Source organism: Eretmochelys imbricata, chromosome 2 (assembly GCF_965152235.1).
Source record: "Eretmochelys imbricata isolate rEreImb1 chromosome 2, rEreImb1.hap1, whole genome shotgun sequence".
In the NCBI taxonomy this organism is placed as follows: domain Eukaryota; kingdom Metazoa; phylum Chordata; order Testudines; family Cheloniidae; genus Eretmochelys; species Eretmochelys imbricata.
In genome coordinates this window covers 210,104,700-210,132,567 of record NC_135573.1, presented here as the reverse complement: position 1 = coordinate 210,132,567, position 27,868 = coordinate 210,104,700, and the positions used below count along the sequence as shown (strand labels likewise).

The 27,868-nt window shown below is 41.2% G+C and overlaps 2 protein-coding genes across 2 annotated transcripts in view; one reads left to right on the top strand and one right to left on the bottom strand.

Moving 5' to 3' along the window:
- Positions 1-1,445, top strand: part of DNAH11 (dynein axonemal heavy chain 11) — a 293,766-nt gene extending 292,321 nt beyond the window's left edge. Inside the window, exon 82 of the mRNA XM_077808745.1 lies at positions 1,198-1,445. Coding sequence (XP_077664871.1) covers positions 1,198-1,445 — 248 coding nt within the window. The remainder of the gene's footprint in view (positions 1-1,197) is intronic.
- Positions 1,446-1,668: 223 nt separating this feature from the next.
- Positions 1,669-27,522, bottom strand: CDCA7L (cell division cycle associated 7 like). The gene is made up of 10 exons (XM_077811390.1): positions 27,353-27,522; positions 17,108-17,248; positions 13,312-13,446; positions 12,383-12,739; positions 9,536-9,610; positions 8,271-8,459; positions 6,249-6,380; positions 4,585-4,734; positions 3,050-3,186; positions 1,669-2,615 (listed from the first exon to the last, which is right to left on the bottom strand). The coding sequence occupies exons 1-10, from the start codon at positions 27,374-27,376 to the stop codon at positions 2,585-2,587; spliced, it is 1,371 nt and encodes a 456-aa protein (XP_077667516.1). The 5' UTR covers positions 27,377-27,522; the 3' UTR covers positions 1,669-2,584.
- Between the last annotated feature and the right edge of the window lie 346 nt (positions 27,523-27,868).

Below are 27,868 nucleotides of genomic sequence, written 5' to 3'. Positions count from 1 at the left end.
GAAAGGAAGTAAGGTGTAATTAAACATTGGAACTTATCAAGGGTCATGTTCTCAATCACTGACCACTTTAACATCAAGATTGGCTTTAGGAATTATTTTGGGCCAGTTCTCTGTTGTACAGGAGGTCTACACTATACAGATTAGATCATCACCCTTCTGCCCCTGGAATCTGTGAACAGAGCAATGTAGGACAGTGTAGTCAAAGTCTAACAAACACCTTCTCTTTACTCAGGCAAAACTCTGGTTTACATCCGCTGTAGCAAACAGGCGCTGCCTACACTAAGCCTAATTCATACAAGCCATCCCAGACTTGGAAAATATTCCTACCCTCTCTTGCCCATAAGTCTTAGAGATCCTGGTCATATAGTCCACCACAACTGACAACCTACAGAACTCAGTGCTGAAAAGAGGCATACTGGATCACTTGGAGTACAGTACACCAGCACCACCTCTCATAGCTCAGGAATAATTATGCTAACCTGGTTTGACTAATTCCTCCACCATTCAATACCGATACACCTAACACAGTGCATAGAACTTCCTCATGACAACTTCTCCTCCTCCCCTTACTGAATCATTTATAGCAACAATAACTTGTTTCAGAGTAACAGCCCTGTTAGTCTGTACTTGCAAAAAGAAAAGGAGTACTTGTGGCACCTTAGAGACTAACCAATTTATTTGAGCATAAGCTTTTGTGAGCTACAGCTCACTTCATTGGATGCATACTGTGGAAAATACAGTGATGTTTTTATACACATAGACCATGAAAAAATGGGTGATTATCACTACAAAAGGTTCTCTCTCCCCCCACCCCACTCTCCTGCTGTAATAGCTTATCTAAAGTGATCACTCTCCTTACAATGTGTATGATAATCAAGGTGGGCCATTTCCAGCACAAATCCAGGTTCTCTCCCTCCCCCCCCACCCACTCTCTAATAATTACCAACAGGAGAGTTGAGGGGGGAGAAATGAACTACAGGTTCTAGCAGGCAATGTTCTGTATGGAATGCTAATAGCTAAGCTCAAAATTGCTAACTCTGTATCTCATCACACAATACTGTGTGTGACCTACAGTTTTGCCACGTCTGCTCTATCCTCAGGAAAGGTATCTACTACTAAGCAACTATTAAGTGCAGCATTGCAATGTACAAATGATTCAAGTCACCATTTGGAACTCTGTGTGTGTTTTTTGTACAGGAGCACGCTGGGACATCCAGGCAGGGGTCATAGCTGAAGCCCGGCTCCAGGATCTGACTCCAGCAATGCCAGTCATCTTTGTAAGAGCTATTCCAATTGATCGACAGGAAACCAAAAATATATATGAATGTCCAGTATATAAAACTAAAAACAGAGGGCCCACATATGTTTGGACTTTCAATCTGAAGAGCAAGGACAAGTCAGCTAAGTGGGTGCTTGCAGGAGTAGCCTTACTCTTGGCAGTTTAATGCTGTGCTGTCACACAGCATGTAGTCAAAGTGTACACAACAGCTGACTGTGAGAAAAACCTTTGTCTAGCTGCACTACATCCTACTGTGTGAAGAGTTATGATACTCAAATGTTGTACACCTCCTCCAAACATGTCTGTCTCGCTAAACTGGATTTATACCTGTTAACATTTTCCTTCGGAGAGACAGGTTGATTATTGAAAATTAAACTCTGTATTCATGATGAAAATGCTCCTCTAGTGAAAATGCTTTATTATCTTGACACAGAGTAAAACATACAATATTTTACACAAATTTTGACAATGAGGCTGCAGTAATAGGGGTTTTTAAAAAGTGTTTCTAAAGCCTGCTTTTTGCTAAGCAGACACATAGAAATTATTAAAAAAAAACTTTAGCACTAAAATTAAAAGTCAATATCACTCTCAAAGAGCAGGTGCATCACTGCTGTTGGATTGCATTACCTTTTTTCTGTTTAAACAACATGTATCCACAAAACTCCCCTTGCACTTACAAGTTCTCGGGGGAGGGGGGAAAGAGGAACAGTTGGCTGGTAAACTGCACACACAGTCCAACCAGAACTGAATAAAGTTTTCAAAAGGACTCCCTCCCACCATTGCAGAGGCAAAACTTCCTTTTGCCCACAAACTGAGGCATGCAGTTACTTGATTTGCTCGTGCACAAAAGAGAAGGCTTTGGAAAACTTGTCTCTTTAGGTCAGGAAGTGGTACTGGAGTGGGAAGAGATGTAAAAATGTAATGGCCTAAGCAAACTATTAAGAGCCCACTCTCCTCCCTCCACTGGTTAAATTTTTAGTGCTTCACAATTCCCTTCACAGCCTTTGGAGTTAAGCATCTACTTCGTTCTGTAGCTCTACTGAAAATTAACCACTGAAGTTTTAAAAGTGCTGTTCTGCTCTGTATACAGGTGTCTATGCATAAAAGAATGTTCTGCATATAGATTCCTCTACTAAAACATTTCCTGAGAAATCATTGTATAAGACCAATCAGTAAAAAAAAAAAAAAAAAAAATCCAAAGCTATGTTCTACAATTCTATCTTGTATAAACATCCTTGTAATACAATTTTTTAAACCTTGAACTAAGCAACTTGTCCGCAGGTCAGGCAGCTGTACTCAGCATCCTCAACTGTCTTCACTCAGTTGCTTTTGTAAACTAGAAAAAAGAGGTAGAAAAATGTTATATTTTATGGGAATCTGATTTTAGATGGTCACCGCTCTGCAGAAGCACACACGAAAACGGAGTCAATTTAACTCTTAAAATACAAAATAATGGTTCAGTTTTCAAATTGCCTTATTCATTGACACAGTAAAGTTGACAGTCTCAAGATTTCACATGCAGTCAAGTTCTAGTTTCACTGAAGTCAAGGGGAGTTTTGCCATCAATTTCTGTGGGCCCAGGCTGAACAAGTCACAAGTACCTACTTAGATGTTTCAGCAAGTTTCAATATTTTGTGACTGACTGACTTAGGTTTGGGTTAAAGCTCCACAAAGTTCTTATTAAATGAAAACAACATTTTGAGAGCCTGATTAGGCAGCACATTTGAAAGTGAGGATTTCAATTCTAAAGCAGTTATGTAATTATCTTACCTTTCAAGATATTCTTTAACATTGTCATAACCATAAAATTTTGCCAAGTGGATGAGCATTCCTGTGGCACAGCGGCCATCACGCTTGCGACAGTAACTGCAGTTACAGACACCACGACAAGGAGGGCAAATCCAATCCTGAATTACAGACAAGGAGGGAAAGATAGAGGGGTAGAGTTATCTACAGAAGTATTAGATGCAAACCTGTCTTCTCCAACCAGCTTACCCACCCAAAACAGCAGAAAGTGCCACTGTTCTGTAACAATGCCTTATACAGGGCAATATTGTATTTCATAAACAAATACTTTAATAGATAATATTAATCAATCTTTTGACAAAAAAATTTGCAGTACTGAAGAACGAACGAATATCCATTCTTTACTTGGAATTTTTCAAAGCTCACACTCAACAAATTCTAGTAGTACTGATTTCCCTGGGGATATAGTGTTGTAACAGAATATAAAAAGCAGGGCTCTTCTGTTCGAGCACCCTAGGCTCAGGTGATAAAAAACCTCCATTATTAAAATACAGGGTAACTATGGCTGAGTCACATTGAAAGGTTGGTCCAATTAGCTGCAACCAGGATATAAAGAGAGGTGGAACGTCTCTGAGCCAGAGAACAAGGCAGAGAAGGTCCTCAGGCAGGATCCCTAGGCTAGGATTTATGTTTAAATTACAAGTGAAGCCAAATTCCAGGAAGGGGTGGGTTTGGACACTAACTCAGAGGCTGTATGAAAGAGAGCCACACGAGACATTCAGTTAATCTGAAAGGAAAAACATTTATCACTTTTTAAAACAGACCGGGGGTCAGAGCAAGGAGAGGAGGTCTGCTGCCTGCAACACATGACTTCAGGAGCTGCATTAGACAAAAACGAATGTGGCCATTGCTCTGGGGGGTAGACCTGAGACCTTGTACAAAAACGTTAGTCTGTCATGCTGAAAGGGAGATCTGATTACCTCCACAAGAATATGAAGGGGGGGAAACCAGGATAGTGTCTCAGAGGGGAGAGCAACAAAGAGGCAAGCTTGAAGAGGAAACTTTGATTATGTTAATTGTATGTGAATTGCATAGACAGCCAGACCCCGTGAAAGGGATGGATTTGGACACGACGGGTCTATGCACTCTGCTGAGGACAGGATAGGGGCTCAAGGAAAGAAAGGGGACCCAAACCTAAATTCTTGAGGTTCTTTACTTCCCAATCTTTAAGTTTAGTATCTGAAACAAGGTGCTTGCATTGCAGACCAGATCAGTAAAAGCATCAGGGAAGGAGACAAAAAGCTACACAAGAAATTGGAAGAATCAGGTCCCCTTTCATCTAAGCCTCATGAGTTTTCTTTCCCCCACCTGAGAGCAACTAAGAGCAGGCCGAAAGTCCTGCAATCTCATTCCTACCTCAGCAAGATAAATATAAATCACAGCCACACTACTGTGGTAGAATGTTTGAGTTTCATGTTATCCAAGAAATCCACAATGATTGTGAAGCTAACAAAGCCATAATCATACTGTCATTTTAACCCAAAGATCTGAATACTTGCTGGATCCAGAAGTGCCGATTTCACATCTTCACCATATCGATTACGAAGACACGGTCCACAGAACTGTCCTCTCACACCCCCGCACCCTTGATTACGACAGACTGTCTTAGTATCAATAGTTTTCTGCCGACACTGGTGGCACGTACTACCCTAAAGTTGGAAAGGAGGGAGAGAGATGTGTAAAAATTCAGCATTTCACATCATGCTGAACTTCTTGACTCCATGTGGAATTCTCTAACACACCTCTCAGCTGGAGGTGGAAAGTACTAAAATTTCTCCTTGGGAACCAGAGGCAATTAGATTAATAAAACATTAGGAAAAAACACAACCACCATGATTATTTCTACAGTGCTCAGAAGTACGCTAGGTATTGTACAAAACAAAGAGATGGTCCCTGTCCTGAAGGCTTAGGAATCTAATGTGCTACATGAGCCCTATGTTATATTTCTGGTTCCAATCCACCCATGGCAAACGCTAGGAACCCACAGAGTCACTGAGCAGTGATTTCTCTAGGAGAGTAAGGTACACCATTGATACAAACCAAAAGGATCCCCATGCAAGTCTTTGTGGCCAAAGCATGGGCCCTTAAAGGGGGGGTGTGTGTTAAAAAAGGGAATATGGCGATTCTCTGAACTCTCAAAGGATGCAAAGGTGACTCAGCTGGGGAGAAAAGCACTGCCTAAGGGATGCATATATTTACTAGTCAATACATTAGACTGTCCTCCTACAGCACCTGCAATCCACTGTGCTAGAAATTCAAACCTATGGCTCCCCCAGGGTAACAAGCACCACTAACCCAATCTTTGCTGGCAGGGTTTCTGAAATCAAAGAACCTGAGAGAGAGAGAGAGAGAGAGAGGAAGACAAGTGCAATCTCCATAGGGATTTAAAAAAAAAAGTGATTACTGCAACTTGTTTATCCTCCTTCCAGTAAGGCCACCAGATGAAGAACACGGTATTGCCTACAAACTAACAATATCCACCATTCTAAAATTCCAGGGTATGAGATAATCTTCGTGCAGTGATCCCTGTGACAGCATCAAACCCCAAAACAGAGAGGCTCATGTTCATTTTAAATCTATGCACAGATAAGGTTGCAAAGCAGGTGTTTACAAGAGTATCCCTGCTTATGCAGCAACATGCCACAGACATGTATTAATGTCCTTTTGAATAACCCTCGCTCTTCCAGGTTTCAGCACTCCTCTTGCAAGATAACACTTCAGAGTAATTTTTGGCAAGGGAGATGGGAACACAAATGGGATTTGGAGCAATTTGCTTCCAAGTCACTAGCTTATACTGCACCCAGATCATTCATGGCTATGTCCACTTCCATCTAATAGCCCTTTGGTGGAAGGGAATTAGTGGTCTCAATAGAGTTCCCACTCAACAGGTAACAATAGCAAAACACTGCCACAACTGGCACCTGTTTGCAGACAGCAAGAGATGGCTACGCATAGATCGTGCACTACCTTCTCCAGTGCTCCTCTGAAGCAAGGGAGAGAAGCTTCCCTGCTGTCCCTGCACAGTAGATACACACAACACTGCAGTCTCCAGGCCTCTTATTCTGGCACTTTTCAATGAGCATTATATTCCCTTCATGAAATGAAGTAGTTTCATCTTCTGCCCCTCACACTAAGCAATCACAAGGAAAAAGCAGGCACCTACCAGGACTTTATCATAGATTTTATCTTTAACTGTAATTGCGATATTCTCCAAGTCCTCATCAGTAATATCTTCAACAGGACGGTAAGATGAATATTTAGATGACCTCCTTCTTTTACGCATTCCACAGTCACCCTACAAAACAAACCGATCTCATCATCTTTTGTCTTATGATGGGTGAAGTGCTTTTACCTTTAGATCAAATATGCTCTGACTATAAGAACAGAACATATAGCTAGAGTTTGTGGTCACCTCCAAATCCCTATCCTCCCTCCCACTCCAACCTTTATTGCTCTCAGCAGCTCTAGCTCTCCTCCTTATCCTCATTCCCCTACCCCTTCAAACACCTTCAAAATCCTTATCCTACCACCCCATCTTTCTTTTCCTCTGAGGAAATCTGCTACCCTTCATACAGCTGGCATCTTCCTCCAAAAAACTCCTCCCATTTTCCCTCCAATTACAAACAATCCGTTTCCTCCTTCACAGAAAAAGATCACTACCATCCACCTTTTTATATCTCTTTCCCCTCCATCTCCAGCACCCATTGAAACCTCCACAGCTCTACTCACAGCAGCCTCTCTTTCTCCCCTCTGTGACTCATCCTCAAGAAAGGTGGTGGAAGTGTTGGGCATCTGCCATGTCCAGCACCTTCCTCCTTATCGAGTTCACCCCTTCATTTTCTTTGAGCAATCTCCCGCTAGACTCTACACTCCCTCTCCATGTAACTTATCTGCCAGCCACCAACATCCTTCTCTGGACTTTGATACACCAAGCTCTCCTGCTTCTCCTTCCACCCCCATCCTCCAGAGGTTTCAGCTTCCACACTGATGTCCCATCTGACTCCTTAGTCTTTGCCCTTCAACACTGGATCAAGTCTCCAAAATGGCCGCTCACTCAACTTCATCTTCTCTCAGCACTATTCCCTCTGATTTTTCAGTAACTGAGTTCCCTCTACAACCAGCACCTCTATTTCAACTTTGCCCACCTTTTCATACCGTGACCTCCCAATCCATCAGTGTCTATGACTTCTCTGAGCCCTCTCCTGATTTTCCCCTCCCTCTCCTGTTGTTTAACTCTACTTTCTCCTCCAGCAGTGATTTTTTTGCAACTCTCCCCAACCGAAGTCCACCCCAACAAATCTCAGCCCTGGCTTACCCCCAACATCCTATTTCTGCATGCCTGTTCTACTGAATGCCTCTGGCCACATGGACATCCATCTGAAAATTCATTCTCTCCTCATTCCCTTCTGCCACATCCCTCACCTAATAGTGCTAATTTTCCACCTCTGTTGTTGCCATTATCTTGTGGTAGCACACAAAAGGACCCAAGCAGGATTACAATCCTATTGTGGTTCAGCGTGGCACACAGACATAACAAGAGATAATCCTTAGCACAGAAAGTTTACATTTAATAGCAGACATGACACGTGAATATGACTGATAAAAGGAGGAATGGGGTAGGAGGACAAATGTAACATCACACGGCTCCAACAACATTTTGTTGCTTATTTGCAAATTCTGACTTCTTTCTCAAGTCTTCTCCCATCCTCCTCTCTCTCCACACAGGTTCTTACCAATTCTTAAACTGAAGTTCAACAAGCTCAGCTTTGATTTCTGCTCCCTTCTAACACTCTCCCTACTCCTCTGCCATCATCAAGAGTGAAGCTGTTCACCTCTCCTCCCATTCCCTCCCACCTCCTTATCACCCCACTCCCTAGCCTGCCTCCAGCCTAGCACATTGTGGGCACTACTGGATTTCAAATACTAAATAATACAAATATTAATCTGATAATCATATAATTAGATACACATTCAAATGGTATGGGTTACATACTGAAATAGCTTGGGTGACTAGGGGTGGGGGAGGCTCCAGAATCCTTTTTTCTCCTGCTTCTAATCCTAGCACAAAGGTTCTAAATGCTAGTTAGCTTTCTGCTGCATTTGTCCCCACTCTGGCCAGCTCAAAGTAGCTTAAGTGACATCTCCAAAAGACAAAGGCTAATAAACAAACTAAACTAGCAAATACCCCACTGAATCTCTTCTTTATTAGGAGATTTTGTTGTCTGTAATTATGAAAGTGTTCTGCAAATTTAGCCGCAGACACAGTGAAGTTTTCCAAGGCAAATTTCTCAGGTGGACGAGCGTTTCTGGTTGGGTTTGTACGACGCTCTATCTGGCCTTCAGAAAATGTTCTCCTCGGGGTTTTCTTCTGTTTCTGGAGGAGAAAAAAAATGTGTCTCATAAGCCTCACTGTTGTGTGTTTGGGACAGGGAACTACCAGAGATTATATGGGCATGGGACTACCAGACCTATAAATGTATTTGCACAGCTCTAGGAGGTCATCCTAGCAAACTTGGTGCCACAAACAAATTTGTAGGGAAGCTCGCTAGATGGGGAACTTGCTGCAATTCTCTAATTGTTACTTTAAATGAAAAAGTGAGCATATACATACAAGATGATAAGTGGGGAACATTGTCATAAGGATAGGGGCATTCTAACACTATATCCCTAAGGTTCTTTCCAGAATAAAAATACAGAATACATATTACTGGAATCCAGAGATTTATTTGAAGTAGGTTTAATACATCACAATAAATACTTGAAGCGCAACCAACAAGGAGCTAGCCTTTCACATGTTTACAATTTGGTCACAAATGACTTCATTATCAGGGCAACATTTTACAAGGACTTCCCAAAGTCAGGAACATGGATGTACAACCCTCCTGGAGTACGTGTGGACTTGGATTACTGGATAAATTAACATTATCCCACAGTAATCACAGAGAATTAGGGATTTCTATGCTGGTAGCCAAAAAAGAGATGCTCCAGAGGTAGAACATAGAAACATCATGCTAGTTTCCCATCACAGTTCTAATGGAAACACAGACTTTAACAGAGAGGAAAATTAGCAAAAAAACAGACAGGATCTGAAAACAGTAGTAGTTTCTTCACCCTCTTTAGCTTTCTAGCTACAAGATCCTATTTGCCCTCCAACCATGATTCTCAAATATACACATTTGTTTGTCCAGTGTTTCATGAGCCTCTCTGGGTCTAAGTTAATGGAGCAGTGCCTAATTTTAGGTCTGTTTCTTTGAATATACATTGCTTAATTTGAGCTGTTTCTTTACCTGTATATCATGGTAGCCTAGCCCTGCCGCTTTATATAACTAATATTAAGTCAATACAAATAAAATTACAAAAAAAAAAAGGATAAAAATATTCATCAGAAGACACATCTCATTCAAGTTCAGCAACAATATATATTATATTTAAGCAAATATGGAAACTTACAGAAGGAGTTGAGGTGGGCATTTTCACTGGAAACAGTTCAGGTATAGAATTCAGTTCTGCTAACAACTGGGCAAGCTGAAATTAATAAAGATATCCTATTGAAGTCTCATTGCAAACTTGCAAATATTTAACCTACTCAGTCCTTACCATGCTCTGTTTTCACACACACTGAGTTATTTCAAATCCCAGTGTAAATAACCACTCTTTAAAACACTTCATTTAAACCTCTACCCCTAAACGTTCAAAGCTCTAGAGCAGATTTTAGCACCATGACTCCCATTGATTTGTACTGAAGTCGTGCAGCTAAAGATCACATCCAATGCTATCAAATGTGGCTCTAAAGAAGTGTGTTATACTGAGGTTACAGTATCCGTGACTAATAATGACTGAAATTTGCAGTTAACATGGGAAAGCTAATCCCTTGACAACAAGAGTGGACCTAACTGCATCAGGGGATTATAAGAGGTTTCTTGTGGGTTTTCTTGGCACATACTTTCCTAATACAAAATTGCTGGCACACTAAGTTATTTTGACAGTGAGGACTTAGGCTATGTACACACTACAGCTTATGTCTGTATAAGTTATGTCACCCAGGGGTGTGAATAAGCCAGCCCCCTGAGCGATGTAAGTTACACCAACCTAAGTGCCAATGTGGACAGTGCTATGTTGGCAGGAGAGCTCCTCCCACCGATATAATTACTCCAGCAAGCGGTGGTAGCTAAGTCAACAGGAGACCTCTTTCCTGTTGGCACAGAGCAGCTGGAAGCTCTGTAGTGTAGCCATAGTCTCAGTGACTTTTGTTGGCTGGTCAGAATTTTCTCCTAGTCATTCTTTATCAGAACCCAGTGAAAACAGTCAGAACCTTCCCTTATAGAATACCCCAGCATGAGCTCTCTGTTAGTGAGGCCACACTGCCTCATTCCACACAGCAGATTGGAGCTGACCTATAGTAATCAGGCTTTGTGTGTGGAAGAGTATAAACACACCCCTTTGCAAAACAATGTACTAAAAGACTCCTGTTGGTCGGCACCCCCACCCCACAACAAGTGTGATGTCACCAGCGCAGTGCACGCTAAGCAAAGTGGCATTAATACTCTGTTGTACTTATACTATACGAGAGACCCTGGACCTGTGCCTCTTCTCTACATCATCTTGGCTGGCTGTTTTGAAATACTATTGACTTGCCCTGAAGGGACTCAACCCCCTGGGCTTCAACAGCTGCTGGCTTTAGGGAGCTTCGTAAGAAGGGAAGACCTTAAATGGGGAAAATGGTGGCGATTCTTGACTGCTAAACATCTGAGACAGCCATGGCAGAACCGCATGTGGCGTGAAGAGGCCACAAAGAGTGCATGACATTTCTCAGTAAAGACCTAATACGCTTTTAATTACTATCTAAAAACAGTCACATTTAACACCCTCATTAGTGATCTGGAGGAGAAAAAAGGAGACATTAATGAAATTCACAGAGATACTGAACTAAGAGTAGCTGTAAATACCAGTAAGGACAGCACAATTATATAGAGGAACCTAGATAGATTAGAAACAAGAGTATGGCCATGTCTACATTTATCAGGGGGTCAACGCATGGCAATCGATGCATCGGTGGTTGATTCAGCAGGTCTAGTGAAGACTTGCTAAATCCACCACAGATCGCTCTCCCGTAGACTCCTGTACTCCACCTGAATGAGAAGAGCAAGAGGAGTCGACAGGAGAGCATCTCCAGTCAACACTGCGTAGTGCAGACCACATGGTAAGTAGATCAAAGTACATCGACTTCAGCTACGTTATTCACATAGCTGAAGTTTGTGTAACTTAGATCGATCTCCCCGCATAGTGTAGACAAAGCTTAAGAAACTACAAAATGAGCTTTTACTTGGAAAGATACAAGCCAATAGCCCTGGGGGGAAATAATCAAATATTAATACCCAATGGGAAGCAGAAACATGAGAAGCAATAAAGCTGAAAGGGCAACAGACAAACCCATACCTCATTTGGGTTCCATCACCATATGGCAGCAGAAAAGGCCAATGGACTTTGAGCTGCATACCCAAAGGCATCAGGACAAAGAGCAGGAAGGTAATAGTCCCCCTCACACACTACACATTAGTATAAGAGGAAAGTTTTAACTCTAAACTACACTTCTCAAACAAGTGAACATACACTTAGAGATGCAAAAATCTTGATTGCTTTATCTTATTTTTCCATTTAGTAAACTGAAATAGGTTTCTCATACAATAGAGTTGCTAATTTACATTGGCTAATGACACAATGGATCATTTAAAGTTAATGGATGGCAATGCCTTTTGATAGGGTCTGGTTATAAGGTACGTCTTCACTACAGAGTTAACCTGGACCTTTACTCAGTTGTTGCCCCCTAATCCTGCTCCCATCCACATGTAAAAGCCTCTACCCTGAGTTTTGTGATACTTTTAACCCAAGCTAACTGGCAAGGCTCAGGGTATATAGGCTAGAGCCCAGATGAGGATTTCACTCAAGCAAGTAACCCACACATTTTGTAGTTAGGACACAAATTAAACCACTCCAATGCCTTCCCACAATTCTCCCAGTGAGCCCAGGACAGACAAGTACTCCCACAATTCACTGGGAGTGGCTCAGTTTACTGTAGCACAAAGAATCATGGGATATCCTCCCAGAAGGCCTAGTGACACACATACAAGAGAGTGCAGCACCAGTGTGGACACAATAACTCAAGTGTGGCTTTGCAGTGAGTGCTCACAACCAGGCAAGGCTAAACTGAATGCTCAGACTCGGATGCCAATCACCCAGTAAACTCTGCAGTGAAGACATACCCTTAGTGAGTACTGGCTTTTGCTTGCTTTGTCTTACCATGGCTTTATTTTCTTTGATGTTTATAGCTCTTTTAAGCAGAGCACTGGAGCTTTCTTCACGCATCTCTTTAACATCCTCCTCAGACTCTGAGGCAGACCCTTCTAGTTTCTTCCATTGCTTGCTGCTTTTCTCTCTTGTGAGAGTTTTAGGGGATTTATTGTCTTGCAAGTGTAACTTGGAAATAGTTGGTTCAGGCACCTTCTTCTTGGCAGACTTTCTTGTGGGGAACTGAAATGCCACACGAAGGCCAAAGCTTCTTCTCTTGGGGTAAGCCTTCTCTTCCTCCTCCTCCTCCTCACTACCCAGTAAAGATAAATTATTGTTCTCGCCATCACTCAAATCTGATTCCACGGGCTGAAAGCAGAGATAATTAATACGATATACTGACAGCTGTCACATGGGCACAGGCCACTTTTTATCCTCATTATTAGCAATAGACTATGACTAAGTATCAGAATCTGAAAAACTGGAAACTTCATCTTGTGTTTAGCTAACCCAACAATAAAAAAAAAAAATGCTCAGAGTGAGTGCCATTCTGCCCTTTACAGAGACCAGTGCAATGTCCATTAACCATGTAAGGATGTGGGACTTTAGTAGCACATAGATTTCGTGCTGGACCTCTGCACAAGAGTGAATTCCATTTGGTGTGAACAGCAACCAATCCTCCTTCCCTTAAGCAGATGGTTCTTCATTACATGCACTAGTAGATATTCTCCATCTCTGGCTTTTATGATACATTAATAAAAGATTAAATATTAAGGAAAATTTGTAACAACATTTATCTTCAGCACAAATATTTTACATTGTTAAATAACAAAATAAATTTCAACCAGCTGCATGAAAACAAGAGGATTACACAAAGAAAGAAGAAGGGGGCAGGAGGAGTCTGTATGTGTGTCTTAACACAATGAAAATGCTAGCTTTACCATCATTCCATTCGCATTGTTTACATCCAGCTCACTCGGAGCAAAACCTTCAAACACTTCACTTTCTGAATCAGTGTCTTCAGTGAAAATTCTCCTCAGTTCTTCAGTCAGGTACTTGGATTGAAATCGAACATCCTGTTGAGCAAGCATACAAAAATCACAACAGCTAGGACGCAGTTTGCCATACAAAGAGCATTCATATAATCTTTCCCGTCCAAATCAGAAAATGCTTAATGTTAAGGAGTTAAGCAGATGGTATGCTCCTGTGAAAACATTAAATGCAAAACCTGTCACAAGAAAAAGACACACTGGATTTCATCCCTATCATTTATTTCAAATGAACATAGATACTCTCCAGTTCTGCTGTCTTTTTAAAAGGTGACCTGCAGAGGATTTTTTTTTAATTGAGTTTCTGTCTTTTTTGATTCATTATGGTACATAAAGCAGACCTGAAAAGGATCTGCTTTTTTTAAAAAAAATAATATATTTTTTTAAAAAAACCTCAGATATATCAACTCTGGTCTTCTCTGGGTTCACTGGTGTTGTGGGGTCTCAGAAGATGTATATTGTTACCTTTCATACTTTAGTGGAAGAGGGAGCTTAATCAGCAAAGGTTCCCTCTCTCCAAAAAGTCAGTTAATCACTGAAGTTAAATACGTGAAAACAAAATTGAAAAGTTTTAAACAAACTAACTAAAAATCCCTTTTGCTCAAAAAGAACCCCCCAAACACCTTTTGGGCCGTGCTTGCACATCATCTACTTAAACAAAAAAGGGCTGAAGCCCATTTGTTTCACCTTTGCACAGCATCTTTACGCACAATGGTTTTACTATACATATAACAAAAAAGCTACAATATATGTCCCATGATGAGGAAGGGAGATTTTAAAAGAAACAATATAGAAAACAGTCAGAGCCTGTGTCAATGTGTCATTATTGCTATCTTGAAAAACAGGACTAGCTCAGGGCAGGGGATGTACACACAATCATACTGCACCTGCCTTTTGAAACTCAGCATTCTTCACTTGAGACAGTTTACTTCCCCAGTTTTTCTTGGATGTTTTTAACTCCCACACAAGATACAGAAATGACCTCTCATACAACTGCACTTGGCTAAATATCTTTATTCTCTCCTTCAATTCCCTCCCATCCCCGACTTTAATTATACACTTCTTTATGTTGAGATAATATCTGGTGAAAAATAGATATAATAGATGAGTGGAAAAACTTGCAGGGGAATAGAGGAAAAATCATTGCATATACTGTTTCTTTACACTTAAAACATCTACAAATTATTATGGGTAATTGGAGTGAGTTTTCTCTGAACAAAATTACTTTGTTCTTTTGTTGATAGCTGCAGTGCAGCTGTTTGAGAAAGGAGCAAACACAAAAGGGAAGTAACTTTAAAGTGAAATTGTACTTCTCTTTGAGAAAAAGTGTTCACTCTGTACTTGCATAAAACTTTGCAGCGCTGGCTAGAAAGACTGTCAGTCAGTTTGTTACAGTGACTGAAAATAGGGATCGAGGACCAATGACGTGCAACAGTAAAGTGCGGCATTTCCTATACAGAGGTGTCCTTAACAGTAATTTTACTACACAGGAAGCAAACAAGCAAGGAGAAACTAGTGCAAATAGGCTATGTCTACTCTACAAGTGCTACAGCAGCAGACTTGCAGCAGTGCAGTTACACCGCAACAGTGCTGCAACATAGGTGCTTTCTACATTGACAGAAGGGATTTTCCGTCTGTGTAGTTAAAACACCTCTTCAAGAGGTGGTAGCTAGGTTAACAGAAGAATTCTTCCATCGACTTAGCTGCACCTATACTGAGGGTTAGGTTGCCTAACTACGGTGCTTAGGGAGTGAAATATTTCACAGCCCTGAGCAACGTAGCTAGGTTAAGCTAATGTATAAGTGACACAAATGAGAAAATTACATGAGAGACTTTCAGGCAACGCTGCAAGGGAAGAGACATGCAAAACTCTATACTGATAATAGAATTTGTTTATCTAAGTCCCTGTGAACTACTAAGACACGAACATGACCCAATTTATATTGATTACCCCAACTTCTTTGCCCTTTCCTGCCCAATTCCACCCTGCAGAGCTTCTCTTCCCTTCCCACTCTTTTGCTCTTTCATTATAGGATAATTCTTCCCTAGGTAAATCTGCCTCTTGTGCAGCATGCACCTGAGGCTCTTCAGGGCTTAAATTATCCAAAGGATGCTGTTTTGGAGAGCCGGAGGGTGAAACTCAGGGAAGAATCTGTATTCTTTGAGACCAAGGAGCGGATATCGAGGATTTAAAATAATTCATAATAGCCTAAGCGCCCAAGCGGAGAGAGTGGGAGGGAGAATATTACAGTCCACTGGAAAAGCCCTTACAAAGGTCATTCCTCCTATCCTAGTCTTGACAGCATACGGTATTTTTACTGTTCCTGATCAGACTGCTGCATTCAGCAACATTGATCACTATCTCTTCCTTGCCTTCAATGATAGTACTCTACTGGGTCTGTTTTGATGGGTTAAAAAGGTGTGGTTTATGTTTGCTTCACTGAAGAGTCCTCCACCTCCTCTCCAGGTCCCTATATACCCACACAATCTCTCTCGGTGACCTCATTTCCTCCCAGAGTTTCAGCTAAACCTTTACATTGATGACTCAAATTTACCTCTCATCCATAACTTCCCAGTACTGTTGCTTCTTCCCCTTCAATATAATAAAAATCTGCTCTTTCATAATTAACATCACTACTAAAACCTTTGTCCAAGCATTATTCATCTTTTTGATTACTGTAACTGTCTTTTCCTCACATCTTCCACCTGCAGTCTATCCAAAATACCACGAAAGCCAACTTCTTCCTTCCAGTGTGCTATGCCACCCCCCTTCTTGAATCTCTTCGCTAGCTTTCTGTCCCTTATCACAAAAAAACAGATGTAAGTTCATCACCGTCAAGCCCAGTAAACTTCACTCTCACGTAAACCAGTTTCTCTTAGAATAGAATCATAGAGTTGGAAGGGACCTCAGGAGATCATCTTGTCCAACCCCCTGCTCAAAGCAGAACCAATCCTCAATTTTTGCCCCAGATCTGCAAATGGCCCCCTTAAGGATTGAACTCACAACCCTGGGTTTAGCAGGCCAATGCTCAAACCACTGAGCTATTCCTCTTTGCTCTCTTCCCAGTGTCCTTCTCCTCATACTCTCCACTTCCGATACTTCCAACTGCCAACTCAGAGAACAACAAACAAAAAAACCCTACTATATCTAGTCCTCACACAGGTTGGCTATTCCATTGCCAAGGCACAAAATGATATCTGAGAGCCTCAACAATATAATGCTAGCTGGTGATTTCTACAGATCAAAGGAATAAAAACGTGTGCTAGCATCATGGTACTGAAACAGCAACTCAAAGAGTGAGGTTCCAATAGAATCCCACTTCAGTACTGCAAACGTGCAACTGATTCATAACACCACATTTTACTCAGCTGTAACGCATTCTCCACGGTGGCTATCACTGAATGGCCATTTTTCTCATGCTATGTGGGCAAGTTATGAATACCAAACTCACTCTAGCCTCTCCTCCTAATGAAGGAAGGAAAATGGATTTCATTCATACAAGACCCTTTTTAAAAGATCATTACAAATTAAAAGGAATTAAAGGTGAGTAGTTTTTTGTTTCTAATAAAAGAATTATAGATTTCCACTTCTGCCAAGAGTTAAGGTCAACGCTGCTCTGAAACAAATTCAAAGAAGTTTTACTGTTCCAAACCAATATACTAGGGTTTATGAAAAAAATGTTCCTACCTTTTTTGCTGACTCCAATGAGTCAAAACTATCAGAGCTGTCATCTGAGGACAAGGTTTGCATGGGAACATCATCTCCAAAACCAAGAAAATCCTCATCATCACTAGGGGAATTAAAAATGTCAGCCACTTCCTTGGGTATCTGTTTTCAATTCAAAATGAGATGGAAGACAAAGTCAGTCATTGCAATAATCACCTACTAAAAACTCTAAGGGGAACAGCAGCCTCTTGTTCATTTGTCACTCTCTTATTCACATACAAATATATATTATATAGAATATGTGAAGCAGAACTGTATCTCAATAAGCCAAACTCCACAGGACGCTGTGCAGACTGCTTTAACGTATAAATACAGGCCCCAATCCTACCGACATTTCTGCATGTGCTTAATGTCATTCCATGGGGCAGCTCATGAGAGTAAAGATAAGCACAATACATAAAAGTGTCTGCAGGATTGAGGCTACAGATTTTAGTCACAGAAATATGCCATATTGATCTTTAGATCCAAGGTTTAAAGTAGTATCTTCAAACTCACTACCATCTGCAATCTAATGACACAGCAAACTGTTCAAAAATGAGGACTGTCACAGATTTCAGGCATTTCAGAAAGGTCTGTCTGTGCAAAGAGACTTCAATTGTAGGGTTTTATCCTTTTTGTAACTATATTTATAGTTATAATAAACAACAATTTGCAATTTTTTTAAAATAAAATTAATAATATGCATTTATTAACTTTTTCACTAAGAGGGTGGTGAAACACTGGAATGCGTTACCTAGGGAGGTGGTAGAATCTCCTTCCTTAGAGGTTTTTAAGGTCAGGCTTGACAAAGCCCTGGCTGGGATCATTTAACTGGGAATTGGTCCTGCTTCGAGCAGGGGGTTGGACTAGATGACCTTCAGGGGTCCCTTCCAACCCTGATATTCTAGGATTCTATGATTTAATACTCATCACCACACAAGGCTTATTTTGGGACATTCAGTAAGACAAACCAAAGGCATGCTGCCCAGAGCGCTCTCAGCTAGGAACTCAGAATTTAATCAGCTGGGAAGCTCTGGACAAAGACATCTTCCATGTCTTCTTAAAATGATCAGGTTTGTGCTCAATCATACTTTCACACAAGGAGCAAATTCCGGGGGCACAGCCCAAAGGCTAAGAAAGTTCTGTCACCAGCACCCGGAGCTTCACTTTTGTGACGTTACATTCTAACATTCTAGATAAACCTAACTAATGGTGGCAGGTCAGATATGGTAAAGGAGGTCCTTAAGGCAGCTCTCAAGCCTGTATCATTTAGAGCTTTTGCATATTGCCTGACTGAATGAATATGCCTAACAACTGTACAAACTTGGATAGAAGGTGCTCTGCATTGTGTGGTTAGATCTAATTAATGCCCTTTCTTACCTTAGTGCTTCAGAATACATATTTATACACTGATTCAAGCATAGCATTACTTGATTGACAGAATACTTTAGGAAAGACATGCTAAGCTAGACAGTGTCTTCTCAAGTGCCCAAACTGCTCACCAGTGATCAGGGAGTTCATCCTCAGAGCAACGTGTACACTTCAGGCAAACTTCTCTTATTCATTGTGTGGATCTCTCTTGCATATTCTGAACTCATTCCCCACATGCAACTTCCAGTGAAATTGATGAAGGCACAATAATGCAGGAGAGAGATCCACAACTGCTTGATGAGAAGGATTCAAACAGAGTTCACAAGGTTTTATGTTACAAGAGAATGCTCCCTAAGTGAACTCAGATATGCAGAATACCATGTGGCTATCTCCATTAGCAGACAAAACTAAGGAGTTCCTAAATAACTCAAAATGATACAGATTTTCTCAAGCTTTCATCTTTGCCAAGAGCAAAGTTTTTCCAAATGGTAACTGCCATTTTCCAAATATTGGGGAGGGGGGAGAAATCAATCATGTTACTGGCCCACTTCCACTTGGCAAGTATGTAATAATACAAGAACATTTAAGTGCCTAATTTTATTCTCATACTGTTTTTTTTGCCAGCAAACCTCCACAGATGTAAACAGATTCAATCCTGACTTATACTGGTTTAGGCAAGATCAGAATCACTAAACAACTGGCCCAAGCTAGCAGACTGAAAGCAGTTCAGTCACTTCAGCTAATTCACTAATGTACTTCAGCTGGAGCTGCACTCACCATACTAGAGTTTTAGAGTTCTCCCCAATCCCAAATCCCTGAATATGGGCAGCCAGAATACCACTCCTTTGCTGTGGAGAAATTTCATTCTTCACTCAACAGAGAAGGGTTAAAAATGGAGCACTATACATTTTAATGACTTAATGGAAAAACATACAAGGAGCTGTGAGCCTTGTTGCTATGAATAAATTGCTTCCAGGAACAACTGCATTAGTTCTTGTGCTATTGTACAGCTGAGCTAGCCACTGCTGCGATTACTGTATGCCTAACTAATTTCTTCTTCTTCGTCTATTACTTCTGCATCTGCACCAGAGGAGCTATTATGGGGGTGTAATTACCGATTATGAACAAAGGAAAAAAACCATACTTTCCCAGTAGAGGACCTCTTTTTGATCTCTATGCATTCTCAGATACTGAGGGGCTCTGATTAAAGTAACTTGCTGCAGAACTTCAAAAGAGACTTTTAGTTTGTGACCCCCTCCCTTTGATTTTCAAGAGTCTCATTAAAATGTTTAGGAGTCCCCATTCCGGCTAACTGGTTTAATTTAATAGAAGCAAAGAAGGCATGATTTATATAAGGTGGACATAGTCAATGAGTTTGCATAGGATACCCTGCTAGTGCATCATAAAAGTTATGTTCCTGGTACCAAGAGCTGTCATTTTCCTGTCCATCTCCTTTAAGAGATTCTGTTCAGTTCATCAGTGATTTACTAATTACTATGCAGTCTACATACCATGCATAACTGGTTTTTTTAACCTCTGTGCTCCAACTGTATCAAAAATCCAAAGTGAAAGCAAAACAAAAAAACACAAAGAAAAACAAGAAAATCATCATTTCTAAAGGGAGAGCAGATTATTTGGGGCTGGGAAAGGGAAAGGATGTAAACAGTAGATTGTGGAACTTGATGAAACTGCAGATTATTTTAAACTTTGCTAATTTTTAAGCAGAAATTTTAAATGCATCAACTGCTGGTTCTTCCCCTTTTATGAAAATACTCTGTGGAGCATAGCTGTCTCAATCCTCCCTGCTCAGAGTTGAAAAGCATGGGCAATACAAGACTAGAGTCAAATAGCCCTTAAAGCATGAGGGTTTTGGAGAAATGGACAGATCTGTAGGGCATCTGCTGGTTTCAAGCATTTCTTTTTTTAAAAAGTTGTAAATATAAAAGTTATAAGAAAAATACATTCACTGTAAAAAAAAGAAGACTTTTAAAGCACCATACAAAGGCTGTGTTCAGCAATTCTGTAAATGTCACAATGTTCTGAATCGGGTGCATCAAGCACTACATACACAGCTCTACTGCTGCAGGCACAAAGTGCATAGACCAAAACATCTTTGTACATTTCTCATCATTTAACTTGTTTATTTCCTATAGTCCTAGAATTCACACAACAGGCCAAATTTACTCCTGATGTAACACAGCACTGATAGTAACAGAGCTACACCAAAGATGAATCTGTGCCAATGTCTTTTGTATGGTGTGTCACGCTCTATTCGTTGTGTAAAATTTTGACAGCCATGCACTTCATTCTCTTGTTACGGATCAATCAAAATGCATTCAAGCAGCTAAATAGTTCTTACAATGTTAGATCCTCTTCTTTTAATTCTGGCAAACAAAATAAAAACATGTTTGCCCTAAACACATGTAAAAACACTGGTTGAGAACTGCCTACTCAATGTACTTGCAGGATAGAAGCACCTCACAGAGTTTCTAACTTTTCACACTGGCATGCTGTACTAAAAAAAAAAAAAAAAAAAAAAAAAAAAAAGAGTGAGGGAAGGGAAATAACACTCCAAATATGCTCAAGGAGAATTTATACTGAATATTCCAACATAAAACACGTCAGTTAAAGTGAAATTAAATCTGCAGGAACATAGCAGAGATCTAAGCAAATATCTTTCAAGAACATTAGAGGGACACAAAAAACAAATGTTGAACACCCAGGAAAAGCTTGTAACAAACCAAAACCTTTGAAATGATGGAATTTCACAGGTAACATAGCCCATTTTGGCTTGGAACACAAACAGTAGCCTAAATCTAATCCAAACCTGAACTTCACTTCCTCAGACCATGTACATTAATAGTACATTTTAAGATGCTTATTTATATTGCAGGAGCACCTAAAATGTCCCAGGTGCTTTCCAAATTAAGGTAAAAAATAGTCCCTGCCCTAAAGAGCATACAGACAAAACATTTCGAGAATAACCACGCTTACTGAGTTGTAAATATACCTGGCCTTTGGTCTGATCCCTGAAAAGCATCCCAAGACACTCAGATACTTAATGCTTTGCTAGGTCTCAGTTTCTTCATCTCTAAATTTGAGATAATGAAGTATCTTATCTACCTTTTTTTAAGAATGGGGAGATCTTTGTACAAGAGTCACTCTAAGTGCACTCATATTAGATACAAGACATAGACAGTGAAATTGATGGCATTGCATTGGTGTAATTCAGGGAATCTGACTCATTTGAATATGCAAGTTGACAATTCTGCTCCCATTGTAACCAAAGGCTGAGAACGACACACACACACAAAAACTAGCTTAAAACAGATTTTAACACAATAAAAAAATACAAAGTTTAAGTGACATCTTGGTATTCAACATATGTGTATCATGTTTTCTCTCTCTGCAAGTCAAAACAAGATTTTCCTTACTGCCAGCAGTACAAACTGCATCTGAATTGTTACAGAGAAAAATAGCCAGGTGGTGTGATTTCTGTTTTAGACATCAGAAGCAACAGGAAAGATTCTGGAATCAGAATTTAGCAGGCAGCTTTGTTTATGCAAAGTGCAGAACAGAAGACAGTTCACTGTTCTGTACGTCTGTGGTTTTGCCATGCTAGGAGGAACAGACACTATTTAAAGGGACACTCATAATGTATGTTTGTTCATATCTGAGCTCTAATGGATACAAATTCTGAAAGATAATAATTTCCACTGTAGTATCAAGTATTGCCATTATATGCACAAGTTACCCTACAACACTTTTCAACCAACCATTATAATCTCCATTACTATCACCATTCCCACCGTTAGCATCCTTTTCAACAACAAACAAAAGTAATATATAAGATGAAAATGAACTTTCATTATGTTACATCGTAGTCTTTATTTTTGCAGTTTGTTTATATTGTGAATAGTGTTGCTGTGGCCATGTTAGTCTCAGGATATGAGAGAGAGAGACAAGGTAGGTGAGGTAATATCTTTTATTGGACCAGCTGATTTTGAACCTTCCACCAAGCTTTCAAGCTACACAGAGCTCTTCTTCAGGACCTTATTCCACAAACAGAAGTTGGTCCAATAAAAGATATTACCTCACCTACCTTATCTCTCTTACAGTGTGAATAGTCAATTTCCCCGTTTACACTGTACAGTTCAGTTGCTCAGTCTCCACAAAAACTGGATGGGGGACTAGGAGCTGAAACCTGAAACAACTTTTAACTAATTTCTTTAAAAATAATGTCCTTTTAACTAAACAGATACAACTGGGAAGACACATGGGACTGAAGACTGCTAATGTTAGGTCTTGTCTACACACATGGTTCAACTAAACCATTAAGCAAACCTCAGCAAACTTGTGTGTGAACACTCCTACTTCAGTTTAAGAATGGCTAATTTCATTTTAGCTTAATCAACTTTAATTAAACCAAAAAAAGCTTGGTTTAGATCAAAATGTGTGTTCACACATCCTTTTGCACCAATTTAACTAAATCAGGTTAAAAATCACACTTTAAATTGGTGCAGCTGTGCATGTAGACAAGTCCTTACTTGCAACAATCCTATGCACATCAACAGGCCTAACTGCATACGCAAAGCCAGCAGAAGTTCACCCATTCTGAACAGGAACTGCATCAAAAACAGATTTTCATGGAGTAACTTCTGAGCACATACCTACTTCAAGGCTTACAATAGTTATTTGTATTACAGTAGCATACAGAGGCCCCAGTCAGGATCATAGCCCCTTTGGGCTAGGTACTGAACAAAAAAAACCAGCAAGAAAATTCCTTGCCATGAACTATTTACATTCCAAGGCTTGCTCCTACAATCAGATCCATAAAGATCAATATGACTGTAGAATCAGGACCTAATTTAAGACACACTGTAATAAGTGGCGATAAAAGAAATGGAAGGAAGATGGGAAAGGAAAGGAGAAGAAGAGTGACAATGATAGGAATCACATGATTACACACGTTTCAGAGTAGCAGTCGTGTTAGTCTGTATTTGCAAAAAGAAAAAAGGTGCCACAAGTACTCCTTAGAGACTAACCAATTTATTTGAGCATAAGCTTTCGTGAGCTACAGCTCACTTCATCGGATGCATCATGAAAGCTTATGCTCAAATAAATTGGTCAGTCTCTAAGGTGCCACAAATACTCCTTTTCTTTTTATGATTACACATGTTCACATTAGCTATGTAAACAAGTAGATTTTATTTAAAAAAAAACAAAACATAGATATCAGAAGGAACATATCACAAGTCTTTGACCATTTACCAAATGGTATCTGTTCACAGTTTCTCTCCAGAAGCACGGTACAAGTTGGCTGTAGTTGAAGGGGCTTTATGAAATAGTTTGGGGATGGAGTATTCCAGCCACAAGAAGTGTCATGGAAGAATGCATGAAAGTGCTTTGGGAGAAGCAGAGAAAAAGGTAATGAAAAAAAGCACGTATACTTGAGAGATCAAACAACATTAAGACTTTTGGAACACTTAAATACCATCTGAGAGGAAGATAGGTTATTATCGCCACAGTGGTATATTGTGAATTTTTGTTTTTTTCATGAAAAGCTATGATCTTTATTGCCAACCTATTATTGAAGACGACTCTTCCATTAATTTTTAGCAAATTTGGTTCTATATATGTCTAGACTGGAGTATGGATTTCTAAGTGGTTTTTAATTAGTAATTAAACTGAGTTAAGCTATTTTATGGTAAAATAAGGAATATTTGACTTCTCATGAAGTCTTATGACAAGCAACTTATTTACAATATTGTGTGATATGACTCTTTAACCCTAGACCTACGAAAAGCATTTTCCAAAATCACAAAGCCATAACTTTCCCCATTGTTTATCATTACGACCAACCAGCCTTTATAATCAGGAACCAAAGCCCTAATGCTGCAATTTAAGAATGTGGGCAGACTGCTACACCTACATGGAGCCCTTCAGAAGTCAACGGGACTCAGCATGGGCACAGCAATCTATCCACACATTGTAAATCACAGGAATGAGATTGAACAATTGCCTTTTTATAGGTGGTGTGAACCTGCAATCCATAAAGATGCTTTCCTAAAAGACTGCTAACATAATGAATATGAGAACAGTATAGATAGTGTGACCATACTTCAAATTCTCTCTCATTTCTCCAATCAGCTCTTCCCCACAATACCCAATTTTTCATTGATACACACAGGGAAGCTGGTTATTTCTGATTTAATTTTGCCTGAAATGAGAGCAGCATCCTCTCATCTACTTCTGAATCCCAGCTTTCCAGACAGCAGACTTGCACAGTACCATTAAGTTGACTACTAATACAGTATAGAAAAAAATAACCCCAATTGTGCTAGTTGGCGCTGTTGAGCCATGGACATCAATGGGGCTTCAGGCAGGCACATGGGTCCACCTGCCTGGAGTCACTTGCAGGCCTGGGGCCACAGATGGTATTTTCTAGTGATATTAACTTGAATTCTGTAAGTCAATGGCAATTTTACAAACTCCAAATATATGAATCTCTGTGATACCTGAAATGAATATTTGGTCCTGTAGATTAAACTTCTATAAAAACTGACACTTGTTTTTACAAAACTCCAGTTTTAAGAAAGCTTTGGATGCCTCCCAAGACATTTGTAAAACTGGGGTTCACTTGTATAGCAGTATACACTCTACAGATATGTTTTAATTAGGCCTTTTGGTTACCAAACAATATAAACAAACAAAGCAGGTCTTGTGGCTCAGAATAGTTGGCTAGCGATTGGCTAAAATGGGGTCACATAACTATCCCACCAAACTAGTTTGTGTTTATAATCTTTGAACCTCACTGGGTTTTTTAAAGGAGCTAACATAGTCAGACTATATGATGATTCAGAGAGACAAGGAAGCCTGAAACACATCTGAACCCCTGAAGGCACCGGCTCCATGTGGAGTAAAAACGTGACTGGGGACAATAATGTCATCTCCTTGTAGCAGCAGGCATTAATACGTTGCACTTCCATAAAACGCCTTCCTTCAGTCAAAGGATCTCAAACAACTTTACAAGCACCCAACACTCCCTAATATCTCACTTTCAGACTGAGAGAACCTGGGGATCAGGTAAAGTCGATGGGGCAGAGCCAGGAACAGACTTCAGGTTCCTAATGTATTTGTATGGAAGACCATGTACTAATTTAAACATCTTTCTGCTTCTGAAATGTTTAATAAGGGCTCTAGTTTGTGTTCAACTGCCCACCATGTAAAGCTGCTTTCCCTTAAGCTTAACAGATCCACTAATCTTACCTCAATGAAATTATGATACACCGGTACGTTCTTGGAAAGTCACCACATGTATTATGCCTGATCCTGCAAACACTTTCACAATAACTTTATGTACCTGAGTTCAACAAGACTACGCACAGGTGTAAAACTAAACCCCAAAAGCCTAATCTTGCAAACATTTACACACATACTTGATGTTACTCACATGCGTGTTTATAGGACTGGGGTCTAAACTAACATTTTTAACACAAATCAGAGGAGGACAGAAGCAAAAGAACTATCATTATTAAAATGTGTGCGAGTCAAGCTGCCACAAAGACTTTTTATTTTTAAGATGGTCTTTTAAAAAACACTAAAAAGAAACTCACTGATAGATTAGGCCAAACATTTGAAGATTTGATTAAAAAATACAAAATCTAATATTAAGATGTTTTAAAAATACAGTTTTGTTTTCATTTCCTTAAATACTGCAGAACAAAGATAGCACAAAAACAAAAAGGAAATCTAACTACAAATAACTAACGCTACTTTATTTTTCCTAATGGTATTTTGCACTCAGCTTTGACAAACACAACAAATCAATTATATTTTTAGTGTTTAGTTTTATAATATAAGATCACAATATCACAAGTGAGGGAACTTTTTAATTTTTTAAATACACAGTAGTGTCCGCTTAAATATGGCTTCAAAAAACTTGGGGTTTGAATTTTAACACTGTCGCTGCTTATCATACAGCAGGAGGAAGCGGGGGGCGTGGTGTTGCCAGCCCCCTGCCAGCTAATCTGATTGCTGATGTTCCCAAGTGCAGACAATAACGTCTCCAAGTTATATTTCAAATCTAATATGCAAGAAATAGATTCACACTAAATTAGTGGAAAATATATGAAAAGGGAAGCCAAATCTGGCACGTCAATTGAGTAGAGAACTGCAGGAGGAAAAGCAGCCCTACAAAGACACTGGAAATACCTCTCCCAGCAACACCAAGCGACTGATTCATTATTTGAAACTTTTGAGAACTTTTTTCTGACAACTAGGGTTAATCAACTGCCTTTTAAGAGCCAACCTGAGAGCCAGGCAGACTTGCAAACAATACAGGGACCAAGTTTGCCAGCAAAGCCAGGCCAACAGAGCAATGACACCACCCCCACCCCCCATCATCACCTTCCTCATTAATCAGAACGCCAAGGGCTACCCCCTCTGCAATGCGCAGAGGGGTCGGGGAGGAGGAAAGGGATGAAGGCAGACCGAGGAGGAGGCGGCGGCTTGGTCTAGCCCCAGCGCTGGGTAAGAAGCCCTGCAAAAGCAGCCCAGCGAGCTCTCTTTGCAGGACACGCTCCACGTGGTGGAGAACAAACACAGGCGGCCGCTGCTGGATCGGGGGGGGGGGCGGGGGTCTGGCTCAGCGGGGCAAGAGCGCTGCAATGCCCTGCCACCGGCGCCGCCCGCTCCCCGGGCAGATGCGGGCAGCAGGCGAGGGCGCCTCCGCACGGGCGGCACTTGGCGCCCAGCTGCCCAAGGCCCGCGCCCCGCAGAGTCAGCGCGCTGCGGGCGGGCGGCCGGGCGGGCTGGCGGGGAGGGGGCCTCTGGGCGCGCCCGGGGCCGCCTCACCTTGCACTGGGTCACCGCTGCCATCCTGCTGCGACCCACCCCGCCCGGGACGCGCCGCCGCTGCCCCAGCCCCGAAGCTACCGCGCCGCCGACGTTGGGCCGCAGAGCGCGGCTTCCCCCGGACGTGCGGGGGGCAGGGCGGGCGCGGGGCCCAGCTGCAGCCTCCGCCGCCTGCTCCGCCCGGGGGCGACGCGCGGGCTGCGCTGGGCCCGCCCCCGAGCCCTGCTCGCCTCGCCGCGCTGCGACTGCGAGGCGCTCGTCACCCCACTCCTGGGGGGCCGGCTCGGGCCGCAGACTGAGGGCACCGCGCTACCCCTTGAGCGCTGCGGAACCTTCCCGCCCCGCGCGCCCCAGCTAGGGCCACCCGGCCCCCGGCGGAGACAGGGCGAGGGCCCTGGCGGGGATTTGGCCATCAGCCTGGCTGCCCCTCCCGGAGAGGTGCTTTAAAACCCCCTGCCCTCCACCTGGGGAGCGGCTGCTCGCTAGGGGCCTCGCTGCGGTGCATTGCAGCAGTGC